The sequence below is a fragment of the Drosophila navojoa genome, chromosome X (genome assembly GCF_054131105.1).
Source record: "Drosophila navojoa isolate 15081-1374.11 chromosome X, UAZ_NAV_1.0, whole genome shotgun sequence".
Taxonomy (NCBI): Eukaryota; Metazoa; Arthropoda; class Insecta; order Diptera; family Drosophilidae; genus Drosophila; species Drosophila navojoa.
Genome location: NC_142895.1, coordinates 16,512,957 through 16,528,799, shown reverse-complemented (window position 1 = coordinate 16,528,799; position 15,843 = coordinate 16,512,957). Strand labels below are relative to the sequence as shown.

The following is a 15,843-nucleotide window of genomic DNA, read 5'->3' as shown; positions in this document are numbered from 1 at the left end:
TGTAAAAATAGGTAAAACAAAGATGGGAACAGCAACAGTAAAACAATCAACAGTAAATGGTTGCAGGCTCGTGGCAGGAGGCACAGGGCTTCCTCTTTGGCTAAATTTACTATACACTCAGCGAAAATTTGCTGATTATGCAGGCGGTCATAAAGCAGCAAATGTTTTTATGTGCCGAATGGGGGCCCTGAGATCGGAGCACACACACACACGCATACACATACACATAGACATACATAACGTAGCAAATGAAATGACGCTAAATAGTTTAGGACTGCGACAGGGGGCAAGGACTCTTAACGGAATGGCAATAGAAAACAAAGCAAAGCGAAGGAGAAACGAAACGAAACGAAACGAAACGAAAATATAGTATAAGACAATTGGGCTACGGTTGCGTGTGCAGCTCCCTGTTGCAGTAAGTACAGCAGTCCAGCCCTACAGACAGGGCCCCCCTCCCCGCCCTCCGGCCGCTGGCCCCACAATGTCCTGGCTCTATCAACGGCTCCTGCTGCTGTTGTCCTTGCGAGAAGCGTTAAAGTAAAAATAAAAATTAAGGAAGCATGAAATACATTTTATTGGCGCCATAAACTTCACTTGGCTGGACACATGAGTGTACGTGCGTCCACTCCAACACCAACACACACACACAAACATCAACGCACTTGTGTATGTGTGAGTGTGAGTGTCTTTCGCCTTGTTTGCCATAGTTTTCGCTTTCGATTTGCTGCGCTTTCTTTCACTTGCTCGACGTTTCAAGCAAAGGGAAAGAGCTCATAAGCAGCCGAAGGGTGAGAGAGAGTGTGTGTGTGTGAGAGGGAGAGAGAGGGGGACAGCAGTGAGTGCGTTGCATTCTGTTTTACGTTTGTCTCCACCCTAACCCTCAGCCGTCTTACGAATGCTGCATGAAATTTTCTTGGACACTTTGGAAAATTGCTTTCAACGGCAGCAGCATGCATGGAAAATATTTAGAAACATTTTCATTGTCTTCTTGGCCGTAGCATTATTCATTGGCTGTAACCTTTGTTCAGCTACTTATGCTAAGAACAGCTCAAATACTATTGATAATATTCCTTCATAGCAGACATATTTACATGCATGTATGTATGTATGTATGTATGTGTGTATATATTAAAGCTGGCTACTTGCCCCAAGGGCATATCCTGAGTGCAACTTTAATTTGGCCTGCTGCAAGCGAAATTTTGCAATTTATTTGTCAACTGTGACGAAAGCTGAAGCTAAAGTCTGCAGAGAAAGAGAGAGCGAGATAGATACACTGATCGATCAAGTTAGAGCTGCAAAAGCATCGATAGTCGATCCACTCGATAGTTTGTCCTATCGATGGTTTCAAATATCGATGCTTTCGCACTCCATTCGATGGCTCCACTATCGATAATTTCTGTTAATAAATCATCATCATACCATCTCTACTGTTTATGGAAAAAGCGCGACTTTTTTCTTTGGCTTATTTTATATATAATTAATAAAAATAACAATTATAATTTTTAAAATTTTACTGGTGCAATTAAGTAAATTAATTAAAATACTGCACTAATTATTCAAGCCCAAATAATTTTATTTAAAAAAATTAATGACAAAACTTATTTGCACAATGAACAAGAGAACTAAAATTGCCTATATATACGATATATCAACTTCGCCTAACATTCATAAATCTATCGCAAGAATGAGTAACCATCGAGTGTTCTTCCAGCTCCAGCTAAAGCTGCCTCCGTTAATTACGCCTCAGCCTCCAGCTCAGTATATCACATATGCTCTACTTAATTATAATTATGGACTATTCACTTACTTGACTCTTCATTGGATCCGTGTTTAGTTGACACATATAGCCGCCTCGATCATCCTCGGAAACGGATTTAATGTGCAGATTCCAGGTGTTTTGGTCCAAATGGCTGACCGTGACGCGCGGATTGTGCGTAATGACGTTCTCGTGTATGGCCTGAATGGCTTTTGTATCGGCCTTCAGCCAGCCCACCTGTGGAAAGTCAGAGAACCACACAAATAACATTTACCAAATACATAGCACTATGGACTGCGTAATATGGACGTGTGCGATTGCGGTTGATTATTGTTATACCTGAGATTTCAGGTGGTATTGTGGTATTGTTGTTGCTGTGCTATCATTAATTAGGGAGTGTGCCAGTGTACCTGTGTGTATGTGTGTGTGTGTGTGTGTTGTACTTACCCGATAGCCGCCCAAGTGGCGCACGTGACAGGTGAAGGTTGCGTCGCGACCCACAGCAACCGAAACATTCGAAATGCTTTCCACAAACTCCGGTTGAAAGGCGCCAATCGCTGTTAGAGAGAAAGAGAGAGACAGAGAGAGAGAGAGAGAGAGTGAGTGTGAGTGAGATGTAGACTCTCGGCACCAATAAGAGATGAGATTAGAATGCGTCTGCGGTCTGTGGCAGCGGTTAGTTGTGCGAGTTAATGATATCGCTCGCTGGCAGCGCCGTGCAACGGCTGCCAAAAACTCCGTGATTTATCGCTTTTAAATGTGCCCGACGCGCCGCTTGCCAAGTTGCACGAAGCAGTTGCAGCAGCCACAAGCCAACGCGGCCAACGCAGCCAGCCAAGTGGCAATGGCGTTGCGAGTCCCTGAACCTGAGACTCTTTAATGCAGCGCGTGGCTAATTGAAGATCAGCGCGAATCGCGAAGCGCGACTCCAGCTGGGTTAACGCCGGGGGCGACATACGCAAATATATAAATAATTTATTGAATCATTGAAAATCAAACATTTCACTTGCAAGTTTGCCAAAAAAAAAAAAAAAAGTGGAGAAAAAATGAAAAAAGAAAACTTTTACAGCCGGGCGCTGAGGGCTGAGGGCTGAGGGCTGGCTGCCAGACAGTCGTGCAGGACGAGCGACTAGCGCACAGCCGTTGCCGCAACAAAGTGCCGGGCAAACAGCCACGCCACGCCACGCCTCCCCGTTCCAGCCCCCCCCCCCCCCCCCCCCCACATCTTTGGCCTGGTAATGCATGCAAAAAACTTTTGCCAAACTTGAAATTTAAATATTTATAGACAGTGCCGCTGGCAGCAGCGGCAAGTGCGTCGCAGCCACTGCGAGAGAGGGAACTAGAAAGACCAAGAGAGAGAGAGAGGAAGAGAGGGGGAGTACGCCGCACCACTCAAATGCCGCCGTTTGTATTGTACCCACCCACACCCGCAGCAGTTGTGGGGCTAAAATGTGCTGAATTGACGCAATTGGCCAAAGGCATGATTTATTTCATACTTTTTGCCAGATTTCTTTGGCATATTATTGCAAATGGATATCATTTGTGAGCTGTCCTTTGACACGGCACAGATCTGTGCTCAGGCCACACTCAAAGTTTTATTCTCGTCTCGGACAACTTGCATCGCATAAATGGCTATCAGAGTTCATTTAAGCCCTGCACTCATTAAAGCCAAGTCAAATTATTTTGCATATTTGCCTTACAAATGGCAACCAAAGCAAAGCCAAAATCCATCCAAAATCTCATTTGGCAATCAGCCACAGGTGGAGCTTACTTTTGTTTGCTAAAACATCAATTAGATGGCTAAGGCATAATTAATGTAAAATATTAGCATCTATGAAATAATTAGTGTGATATAATTTTGCGAGTATGTCAAACAGATTAATAAATTATACAACACTGTCAGCAAATTTAGTGTTGGAGAAAGTTTAATGCATTACAGTATTCGGGTTTACAAGCTGAGTCTTTTAGAGTTTAAATCAAAGCAAGTCATATATCAATAGCGTTGACAACACTGTTTAACAGTGTTGCAAAACCCAGACTTAAGTAGCCCAGACTCATGAACAGCAAATTTAGTGTTGAAAAGAATGGAGTGCATTAAGCTTTTGCTTGCTTGAAAACTGTCTTACTTTAAAATTGCTAACCAGTGTTGGATAACGAGTTTTTCAACTCTTCAAGTAATAATCAAGACCCATGAATCACATTACAATGTATGCTGACCTACAAGCTAAACTTTAAGACTAGTCAGTAAACCAAGTTTTCTTGATATTGTAAACACTGTGCAACAGTATTGCAAAGCAAGTTCTGAAACACCCGCAGCAACTAATTTACCACAAGGAAACTCTAATATAAACTTACAGTTAACATTATCTCATAACTTGTACTGATTCACTGTAAAATTGATTTCAGTGTTGTAGAGTTAAATGTGAGTGAAGTAACTTGGCCGAATCGGAGCTAGCCCAAGGCCAATTTGTAAAAGGCAGTGGCTGACCAGACATCACTTAATTTGTAAAATATATATACATACACACTCTCATATATATATCTAATATTTATATGTGCATTTATTTAACAGTTAGTCAAACAGCGGCAAGCGCACATAACAAGCCAGCCAGTGTTGGTAAACTGCTGCTGCTGGGCGTCTGTGGTTGCAGCTGTTGGATTTATTTGCATGGATTTTGTTGCTGCAATTGTTGAAGCGAGCAACCAAGACGGACGGACAGACGGACAGACGGACGGACCAACTAACTGACTGACTGACTGCCTGACTATGTTTTTCATTAACATTGTAAGAGAGCCGGAGCTCTCCACTGAGATCTCGTATCAAAATCAACAACAGCCAAAAGTTGAGGCAACAACAAATCCTTGCTCCTGCAAATTGCAGCAGCACACGCAAAGTCAGTGATAGAGCCGGACGAAGCGACTTGCAGACGTAACGCCAAAGACACACACTAACGCACACACACACACACACTCGCACACACACAGCTGCCAAACAAGCTGCACTCAGATGTAGTTCCTGCCTGGCTGGCTGCGGCTTGTTTGTCAATCTGTTCAACTGGATGCCAAAGCGAGTAGGTGGAGCCTTCAGCATTGTGCCAATTTCAATGAACTTGTCGCCCCCGAGGTTGAGGCCCTGTTTTGCTGTCGCAATGCTCCACAGATCCAGCCAGCCATCCACCCCACACTCGAGCGTGGCCAGGCGGCTAGCTCCCAGCTGGCCGTAGCACTTTGCATTTTCCGGTCACAAGAATTGAAGCAGCGCCAAGTCGCGTGTGCAGCCAAAGTCAATTAACCCATGCCCGTCGGTCAGTAGTCCATAAAGCAAACCTCGCACGGCCCTCCCCGCCGCACAGCCCGGCAGTTGCAGTTGCCCGCGCCGTCGATGTTTTTCACATTTTCGCACGTTATCATAAATTTGGCGTCTCCAGTGGGACTTTGGCCACTGGCATCTGCAGGCAGCTTCATTTCAATTTTCTTAGCCGCTCCACGGCTGTCGTGGATCCATTTGGAGCCCAACTCCCCCTGCCCCATTGTCACTCTGGCTGGGCTTTCAATGGCGGCCGGATGGCCTGCCAATGCGGCTCCAAAAGTTTAAATCACACAACGACAATGAGGATTTACCAAAGCAAATTTATGGTTAAGGACATTGGCAAAAGTTAAGCTTGTATTTGTCAATGTGTGTGTGTGTGTATGTGTGTGTGTGCGTGTGTGTTAATAAAGTGTCTTGGCCTGCGCGTGTGTATATATGGGCCAACAAAATATATGGCCCTGCCCCCCGTTTCAAGGTGCGCCCAGACCAAACCGAGCAAACAGCCAGCTACAAAGATGCCAATCTGCATGGCACCTTTTTTTATGGCGCGCACACACAAATCCCTGCGCCAAGCGCCAATGATAGGTGATAATGGCAAATTTTTGAGCAGCCAGCTCCGAATTGGACGCCCCAAAAGCAACGACAGCCAAAAGACAAAACTTGAATAAACACAGCCTGACGAGGCAAGTGGAAGTGGCTTTGGCTGTCGGGGAAATGCTCCACGCATACCCTCTAGATAGACCCTGTGGATGGCTCGGAAATAGTCGGGCTATAATAAGTGTTGAAGTGGCTCGATTAATTGCCTGAATGGCAGACTCACAAATCGATAGTTATCGATGCGAAGGCTGATGTGCTTTAAAGAATTTCCCTTGATAAACTTAGTTATTTCTATAGAATTATTTTTGTAGAGTCACATTCAGTTTATAATGTACACTATGTGTATATATTAGAAAATGGTAAGAATATTAAAAAGTATTTAAAAATAAATAATTAAAAAAGGTATATGTTTTTATTTAGTTCATAGGTCACATAAAAAAAATGTATAAATATAAATATATATGTTTTTAGTGGAGCTCTACGTAAGTTTATTGTAATATGTACAAGTTCACTTTAAATTTTGGTTTTACTTCCGATAATATTATGAGTCTTCCATATAGACAAAAATCTAAGAGAAATTACATAGGTTTGTATGCATACATATGTATCTAAAATCTAAGAGAAATTACATAGGTTTGTATGCATACATATGTATATCTATATATAGACGTATCTTCGCAGGCTTCTTATATTTACAGCTTTACCAAAGATCATAATATGCAACAACGAAATGAATCTCTAATTAAAAAATGTTCTTGAAAATTCCCTACGAAATCCCTTAGGAAAGTCTCTTACAAAATACCCTATATAACTCTATAGAAAATTCCTTAAAAAATCTATAGAAAATTTCCTAAACAATTTTATAGAAATTCTCTAAAAAACGTTATAGAAAATTCCCTGGAAAATTCCCCAAAAAGTTTCTTAGAAAATTCCGTAGAAAATTTCCCAGAAGGTTTTATCACAAAATTCCTAGAAAATTCCCTGAAAGTTTTATAGAAAATTCCCTCGAAGATTTCTTAGAAACTCCCTTAAAAAATTTCCAAGAAAATGTCCTAGAAAATTTCCTAAAAAATATCTTAGAAATTTCGTAGAAAATATCTTAAAAAATTTCCCAAAAGATTTCCTAGAAAATTCCCCACAAGGCTTTCTAGAAAATTTATTCGAAAATTCCTTACAAACTCCCTCAATAATTTCCTAGATAATATCCTAAATAATTTCCTAGAAAACTCCCTCGAAAATTTCCTATTAAATTCCCTAGAAAATTGCTTTTATAGCTTTATGCATACAGAGAAAAATATTGAGGGGCATTTATGCAGCTCATCAAAACGGACTAAAACTGAAAATACCCTCTCTATTTGAAGCAGGGTATGTCGAGCATTACATAAGCCACAGAGAGACTCGTCTGGGTGTGTGTGTGTGTGTGGGTGTGTGTATAAAATCAAATGGCCAAGTTAGTCTCTGTTGCCAGTTTTGTTTGGCCGTTGAACTGGCGAGCTACCACCAAATAGCAAATAACAAATGATGGCTGCAGCAAGTGGCAGCAACTGGCGGCAGCTGGAGGCAAGTGGCGGCAAGTGGAGGCAAGTGGTGGTCGCGGTTGGTGGCAACTGCGCCTAATGGCCAAACGGCCAGCCAGCCGCACGACTTTGGGCGCACATTTGCATTTTTTACAAATCGTCGTCTACAACTTGTAGCACTCGCAATTCAATTTGCAACAAGACAAAAAAATAAAAAGCAGTAGAAGCTGAGGCAAAACAACAAATTTTTGAGAAAAATTCAATTTGATTTTTTTTTTGCTTTTCGTTTTTTCTTTTTTTTTTTATTTGTAGTCTTAACAAACGTCTTGCAATTAATTGTGTCTTGATTTTTGTTTCACACTTTGAAATGGGTTCGCAGCCCTTTCCCAGTGGCCGAGCGTTGCAAATGAGCGACGAGTTGCTTTTAATTGCCAAAGTTTTCATAGGCCAGCCCCACCCCCTCCACCACCTCTTTCCGACAGTGGATGGCCCATCCACAGTCGGGGATTCGTTTTGAATCAGCATGACATATCGGAATTCACCTTGCATAAACACATTCAATGCCCAATATTTAATTATTGAAATCGTTTTCAATCGAATCCATTTTGATTTCAATTTTAATATTATTTCTGTACCTTCAGTTAAATGTGCTGAATGCTTGCTCGGATACGGCATTATCTTAGAATTGTTTTTGAACTCTAGCCAAATATTAATCGGCTATTATGAGCAATCAAAAATTGGCTTCTCAATTGAGTCTTAACTAGATCAACACTAGATCATATCCGTATGCTGATTTTATACGTTGATTTCATTTCAACTTGGGGAAATGCAAGGAGTAGCCCTAAAGAGCCTAATTCGTTCTGTTTTAGATGAATGCATTTAGTTTTCGCCCATCTACCTTTATTTCCGTCCTTCAATCCATATTTCCATTTTTCCATTTGTTGTCCATTCATTCGTGTATGCGTCCGTCCATTTGTCTTTTTGTCCATTCATTCTTCTGTCAACTCGTCCATCCATCCGTCCGCCCGTTCATCAATCCGTCCGTCCGTTCATCTATTCGTCCGTCCGTTCATTCGTCCGTTCGTTCGTCTGTTCGACTCTCGGTACGTTCGTCCGTCCGACTATCTGTCCATCCATCAGTCCGTCCATCCATCGGTCCGTCCGTCGGTCCGTCCATCCGTCCTTCCCTGCATCGGTCCGTCCGTCGGTCCGTCCATCCGTCCGTTCATCCGTCTTACCACCTGTTCGTCCACCTCTCTGAGTGAACGACGTAAGCTCTTAACCAATTGCCATGTCGATTATAAGCAATATCCAGCTTTACTTTTAAGAGCTTATTTCATACATTTAAACAGTTCTGAACCGAAGCAAATTGATTCTCGTAGGGCTAACAGTAATATTAAATACTGCACAGTTTGAATGCCAACTGAATATGAACAGAATATCTGAGTGTACGATCTTTAATTTAAGACTAGTGAGAGTTATTTAAGGAGTTCTTAGTTCCTGATTCAAACTATACTCAAACCAGTTCTAGAAATCAAAAACTGAATGTAGAATGGGAGCTATGAGAGATCAGCTCTTCTGAATCATTTAATAGTCAAATTTGTTGAAGACAAGCAGCTAGATTTACTAGATAAATAGAGCTGAAGAACCATTATTTGAGGCATTTAAAACATGGCAGTTTAAACACTTTATACAATATATTTGTATACTATATACGTATATGTATATATATATATTTTTTTAAATTTAATACGACTAAAGTAAAGCGCGCAGTTAAAAGCGAAACTTTAAGGTTTTTAATTTCTTTTTTTTTCCTCATTTTTTATGTGCAACATGCAGTGAGCGTGTGTGTGTGTGTGTTGGTGTTGGTGTTGGTTGTAAAGTACTTAGGGACAAAACTTGCACGACCTTTTATTTTACTCTTTTTTTTTAAGCTAAGCCTTTAATACATATTATATACATATACATACATATAGGTATATGTATGTATATATGTGCAGCAATGTGTTGCATAAGTGGCGGTCAGCGCAAGCCAACTCGTTGAAACAGCTCGCGAGGGCAGAGCGAGGGCTGAGCGAGGGCTGAGCGAGGGCTGCGTGAGAGGCGGCGGTTCAGTGGCGCGTGGGTGTCCGCTTGCGGCTGACTGCGGTCACATACTCTAAAAGCTAAAGAACCGCCACAGCCACACGACCTGACCTGACCTGAACTGGCCATGGAGTCGTATCAATTAAGATACCCGAGGGACAATCCGGCCGTAGTGCATAGAATTAACAAAGTGCCAAAAGCTTTGCCAGTCCAGTTCGTTCGACTGTTTGTCCCTCCGTCCAACTGTCCCGTCCCTGTGCAATATATATTGCGGTTTGGCTTACAGTTTATTAATGCATATTGCGTATTTGTTTAAAGTGCGTCCGATCTCTGGCCGCCCAGCGTGTGCGGGGCGGGGCACGTGGGGCAAGTAGTAGCTTATCATTTATGGCTGCCTCAGTTCACGTTTTCAATTGCAGCCACATGCTGGGCAATTAATTTGCATTTCATTGATATGCACACTCACACACTGGCACGCACACACTGTCTCTACCTCCTCTCCCCCCTCACTCGCTCTCTCTCTCTTTGCTGTGCTGTGCACCTCGTGCAATATTTGTTTAGGATTATTATCGGTTATTAATGTTGCTGTAATTGAAAATTATTTTCACTTTTATGCTTATCATTATCAGTGGCCATTACAACGGGCAACGGGCAGCCGGCGCTGTGGCATGTGGCATGTGGCATGGTGGCTGCCTGCCTGCCTGCCTGGATGCCTCGCTTAATATATTCGCAAACGCATTCGCATTGCATCATTATCACTGGGGAATTATTGTTTACCGAGATTTAAGCGCCCTTTTCAATTTTATGTTCATGCATCACAAAAATGCACACATACACACACATATGTATATATAAATATATACGCATATATATGTATGTATGTGTATCTATATAATAATTATGCACTGCCCCATTGCTCATTATGCCGTTTATTCATCTGCCAATTATTCACATATATTTACTTTCCTGCTTTCTGTTTCTGTTTTTCTTCTCATATTTTTTTGTTTTTTTTTTGTTTTTGTTTTCTTTTTTCCTGATTTAATTTTTATTTTTTATCTAAAAGAGCAGTTAATTGAACATGATTTAAGGGCCGATTACAATGCACAGCATTTAATTGCAGTTTATTAAGATAAAATTGATTTTTGAAATAAATTCTTTGCTTCAATATTGTTCAAAAGTCGCTGCAAAATATATCTCTGGCCGGACAGCAAAAGATCTGCTAGCAGGTGTCATATATATACATATATTAATGTATATGTATATATTTTTTTTTTTTATCTTTTTTTTAAGAACTTGTATAATTTGATTGTGAATTTAATGTTTGAGGAAACATAACTCTATATTCTATATCTATTAACAGAGACGGACACAATATGCCGTACAACGCTATGAGAACTCTGATAAATAGATGAATTGAACTATTTAAAATATATTTAAATGAATTTTAAAATTCGATTCGAATTAAGAGAAAATTTCGATTTATTTTTCTCTTTCTTAAATATGTAATTATACTTAATTTATAAATAAAGAAAATCAAATATAATTGGCAAATGTGTATGCAATAATTGTAAATTATTTGTAGTTAATTAAATAAAAAAAAAAAAAAACAAAATCCAGCTGCCAAATTTGAGTTAAGAACATATGTATGTATATACAGTGGTGCACAAAAGTATTTGGTCCACGCATTGCAAACCCCTAAACCGCTTTTATCTGCATAAATAAATAAAGAAACAATATGTTGTAGTGTTATATTATTTAATAAGTATTAAGTATTTATTTTTTTGTTAATTTTATTATTATTGTTATTAATTTATTTATTTTTATTTGTTTACTTATTTTTATCTTATTCTTTTTTTCTAAGAGAGAGATAGTGTACATTAGTAGCTTTAAGAGGGCAAAAAAAAAAATAAATAAAAATAATAATAATAATAATAATGACATGAATTTTGTTTTCTATAATTATCGGTTTGGCCTTTCATCTTTCTTTGGCTGGGAAAAATTGAAAAAGGCATTCCTTTTATAAAGTAATGCATATATCTAACTATTTAGCTTTTGATTTAAATTCGAGGTATGAAAAGCTAAAGCTAAACAAATAGGCAAACAAGATTTCGTTTCTTGCATCATTTATTTCTTTTAACTAAAACGAGTGTATGAGGTTTATAGTTGTGTAAATTTTATGAATCGAAAAAATAACAAAATTTTCAATTTTAAATGTATAAGACCTTTGATATTATTTTTGCTTTTTATACCCTGAACCCATTGAAAATGGGAAATCAGGGTATAATGTTTTTGTGTAAAAGTATGTAACAGGCAGAAGGAATCATCGCAGACCCCACAAAGTATATATATTCTTGATCAGCACGATGAGCTGAGTCGATATAGCCCTGTCCGTCTGTCCGTCCGTCCGTCCGTCCGTCCGTCCGTCCGTCCGTCCGTCCGTCCGTATGAACGCCGAGATCTCAGAAGATATAAAAGCTAGAGAGCTGAAATTTTGTGTGCATACTCGTGTATACCATACGCAGTACGAGTTTGCTTTATTTTTTCGATAACTCATCCGATAACTTTTTTATCGAGAATAATCGAAAAATTGATTTTGTTTTTTAAGCCTCATCGGAGTACTATTAGATGTAGAGACTTCAGATTTACTGTGTATATATAGATGATGAATACAAACATTTTGTAATCAACAGATTTTGGATACCACGCCCCCTTCGCCCCCAATTTGTAAAAAACGTATTTCAAGTACTAGAGACTTGCGCTTTGGAATGTACACACATTTTGACCATATAATTACGCCCTGAAAGTTTCATTAAGATCGTATGTTTACAAGAGAAGTTATTCACCAAGTAAATTCTCATACTATTGCCCACATTGCAGCGCAGCCCAAGCGCAGTCGCTGCTTATTGCGCAGTTAGCAGAGCGCGGGCGCGTGAGGGTGGATGCATGTAAATGTATGTGTGCGTGCATAAAAGAAGTGCAGAATGATAAGAATATCAGCTTGGAGGGTTCAGGGTATCTCCTAGTCGAGCAGTCTCGACTAGAGTCTTCTTACTTGTTTATTATATATTTATTATTATCATTATTTATTTTATATTATTTATTATAACTAATATGCATTGTTTAGCTTGAGTCATCAGATGACAAACGGTGCTTATACCCGTACACATATTGAAGGGAGAGTATATTGTTTTAGTTGAATTGAAGCAAATATTTAAAAAATGAAAGCGTAAGTAACCCCTACGACAATGTTTACCGCCATGTATAAGTCTATTAGCTGAGCTTTATGTTAAGGAGTCTTGTATGTAGACATATATATATATATATATATATATATATATATATATATATATATATATATATATATATATATATATATATATATATATATATATATAAATACATAATGGTGCTTTCACAATCTCGCATGGTAAGTGTTCGGTAGTGATATAAAATCAATTGGTGAGCTTCATTTGTAATAATTACTTTTGCACACAGCCGCAGGCATCGATAAAAAAAAGAACAATAAAAAAACTGAGGTAATTTTTGTGCAATTAAATCAAACGGTAAATCGGCATGTACAGATGCTGGCAATGAGGTTTGCTTCGGTTTGGTGTCACCACCAGGCGGGCGGGCGGACTTTCGAGGCTGTTTTTAATAATAATAAAAAATACAAAACTGTCGTTGATTTTGTCCGTTGTCTTTGGCTGTCGATTTCTGTTTTTGCCATTCACTTCATTTTTATTATTTGTTTGTTATTTATTTATTTGTTTGTTAATTTATTTGTTTATTTATGTGCTATTTACACTGCTAAGTGCCAATGGCAATCGCAATCCCGCCAACATCGACAGGACAATGATAACGCATTTTGCATACAATTATTGATTTTATATTACAATTTGGTTTATTAGAGTAATGCACTTGATGCACTGCATATTCATATACATATATATGTATATATATATGTAAATATGTGAGCTACTGAAGTGAGTTTTCTGAATGAAATTTTCGCATTGTAAAAGCTGAAGCTAAATGCAATCAAAGCTAACTTAAGCCACACTTAAAGAAAGACCTTACAAAATTTTAAATATTATTATATAGAATTAATTAAGCATTCGCATAACTATATGGAATTTTTTAAAGTGTATAGTATAAAGCATTTTTAATACTTTCTTTATCACAAATGTTAAACACAAATGTTTGGGTCCTCCTCGAGCTGTAATATTAATAAAAGCTACCCCAAAAACTAATAAAATTTGCGAAAGTAATCATCAAAAGTAATTCCTTTATTTAACACCCACATTAATTTACTTTTGCCTTGTGCATAATTCAAAACTTGTTGACCAAAATAGAGAAAGGCCCAAATCCAAAGCATTTTACATTTAACATAATACTATTGTTTTCATAATATTTTTTATTTTAATTTATAAATAAATTTTTGAAAAAAAAAAACGGGTATATATTTATAAAAATTATTATCAATAAACAACATTTATTTATTTTTATTTATTTCACAATTTTTTATTATATTTTAATTTCTTATTTTATATTCTATAATATTATATTTTGATTATTTTAGATATATTTTTCACTTTCTCCCAAAACAGCTAATTAGTGTTGATAATATTTTAATGCAAAGTTTCAATAAATGATCTCTGAGTTCATTGTTGATATCATAAACTTGTGCTTTCGTCCTGCCTTTTTCTTAAAAAAATATAAAATTTTAATTTAGAAATATATCTTAAATAAATAATATCTTTATACAAGTATGGCTTTCATAAACTGATATTCCCTAAAATATTTTTATATTCACATTCAAAATCATAATAATAAACTCTTTTAAAACTGTAAAACTACATTGTTCCCCTAAGCAAATAGAGCAAAAAAAAAAAAACGTTATTATATTTTTAATAGTTCAATATTTATGAAATATATCAATATTTTATTCATTTTTTTTTTTTTTTTTAATAGATAACCTATTTTTGTATTTTAAAATGTATACCTTGAAATCATATGCATATATTTTTACATCTGATTAATACAATATGTGAATATATCACATCTCCACACACAAGAACGTATCAATAAATTAAATATATAATAATTTTTTTATTCATGAAACATATTTTGTTATATAAACTGGAACTTCAGTTTTTAAAACTCCAAAAAAATTAATAAAATATATATAAAAAAAAAAAAACTTCGAAATGTCAGCTTTAAAAATTATTAATGAATCCCAAAAAAATACAACTGATTGAACTCTATATTTCTATACAAATTCATATAATTATATTTCTAATTTAACCGGGTATTACAAAAAAATAATGACCCAAGAATCCCCTCAAGAACGTAAAAATAATCCTAATCACAATTAATCAAGATAGAGTGTAAAATAGATTCTATTTATTGAAATGAATGGAGTTCTTACCTTCGACGAGCGCGACTATCAACAGAACTGCGATCAGCATTTTGTCATTGCGATCGATGAGCACGAGATAGAAGCGATACAGCTGCAGCTTGGAGACAATGCGCATTTGCCCTTGATTGATACAGATGGTTCGCTCTTAAGCTATGCTATTTAACGGGAGAGTTTTGACAATATCTGCTCTGAGCTCTGGCTCTGGCCAGGCATTTGGACGATTCAAGCGTTGCACATTAACATTATTTCCACACTAGCACAAAATGCAGTTGAGTACAATAAAAAAAAAAGTAGATATATACATATATATATATAGTATATATAGTGTATATATATATATGGGTATTTAGCACACACGGACACGCATTAGTGTATTTATTATTGCTGATAATGGAGATGCGATTCACGAGGAAACACGCGCGTATCGGCGAATGAACCGTTAAGCACTCTGTGTGCGTGCGTGTGTGTGTGTGAGTGTGTGCCAGTGTCTGGTGTGCTGCGTGAAGCCAACTGGCTGTTGGGAACGTTGTCGATCGACTGAAAGCGCATCAGCATCGCTGGCGGCCGTACAGCATCCCGAACGGCGAGCCGAACAGCCGTTCGGGTGGTTGGCCACGCGTCGGCTCTGGCTGTCGTTTGCACGGCCGTTGGATGCTGGCGACTGGCGACGGCCGAGCCCGATTGCCGAACGGACGAGCTGCAAAACGTCGTTGCCAATTGTCGAAGTGGATTTTCGAAACGAATGGCATCCACCATGTGCCACTCGCCGTCCACACGGCCGGCACGTGGTGGACTCCATTGCTTGGTGATGGCAGCGGCGAGGCGTCGGGCCACTGCCGCCGTCGGCACATGCGCAGCGTGCCGCGAGGGAGGAGTGTCGACGCGTGCTTCTGACAAATGGTACGACAATTGCTACAAGCTGTGGTGGCATTTGGTGGCTTGGGTTTGCGGCAAGCGGCAAGCGGCAACGCGGTTGGGCGCCTGACTCAGACACGGCCGGCTGCCTTAGGAGTGCCAAGCGCTTCGGCATTTGCTTCGACTTTTCATTTTATTTTTTTTTTTTCTTTGTTGCTTTCGGCTTCTCGGTTATCATGCAACTCAGGACTGGCATCAGGCAAAGGCCTAATCATCATCAGCCCCAAAAAGGTAGATGAAAGCCTGC

At 38.5% G+C, this 15,843-nt stretch overlaps 1 protein-coding gene across 1 annotated transcript in view; it reads right to left on the bottom strand.

Moving 5' to 3' along the window:
• Positions 1-15,014, bottom strand: part of DIP-alpha (Dpr-interacting protein alpha) — a 36,610-nt gene extending 21,596 nt beyond the window's left edge. Inside the window, exons 1-3 of the mRNA XM_089263881.1 lie at positions 14,691-15,014; positions 2,204-2,313; positions 1,808-1,993 (exon numbers count right to left, since the gene is read on the bottom strand). Of these exons, the coding sequence (XP_089120007.1) occupies positions 1,808-1,993; positions 2,204-2,313; positions 14,691-14,796 (402 nt within the window). The 5' untranslated portion in view covers positions 14,797-15,014. The remainder of the gene's footprint in view (positions 1-1,807; positions 1,994-2,203; positions 2,314-14,690) is intronic.
• Between the last annotated feature and the right edge of the window lie 829 nt (positions 15,015-15,843).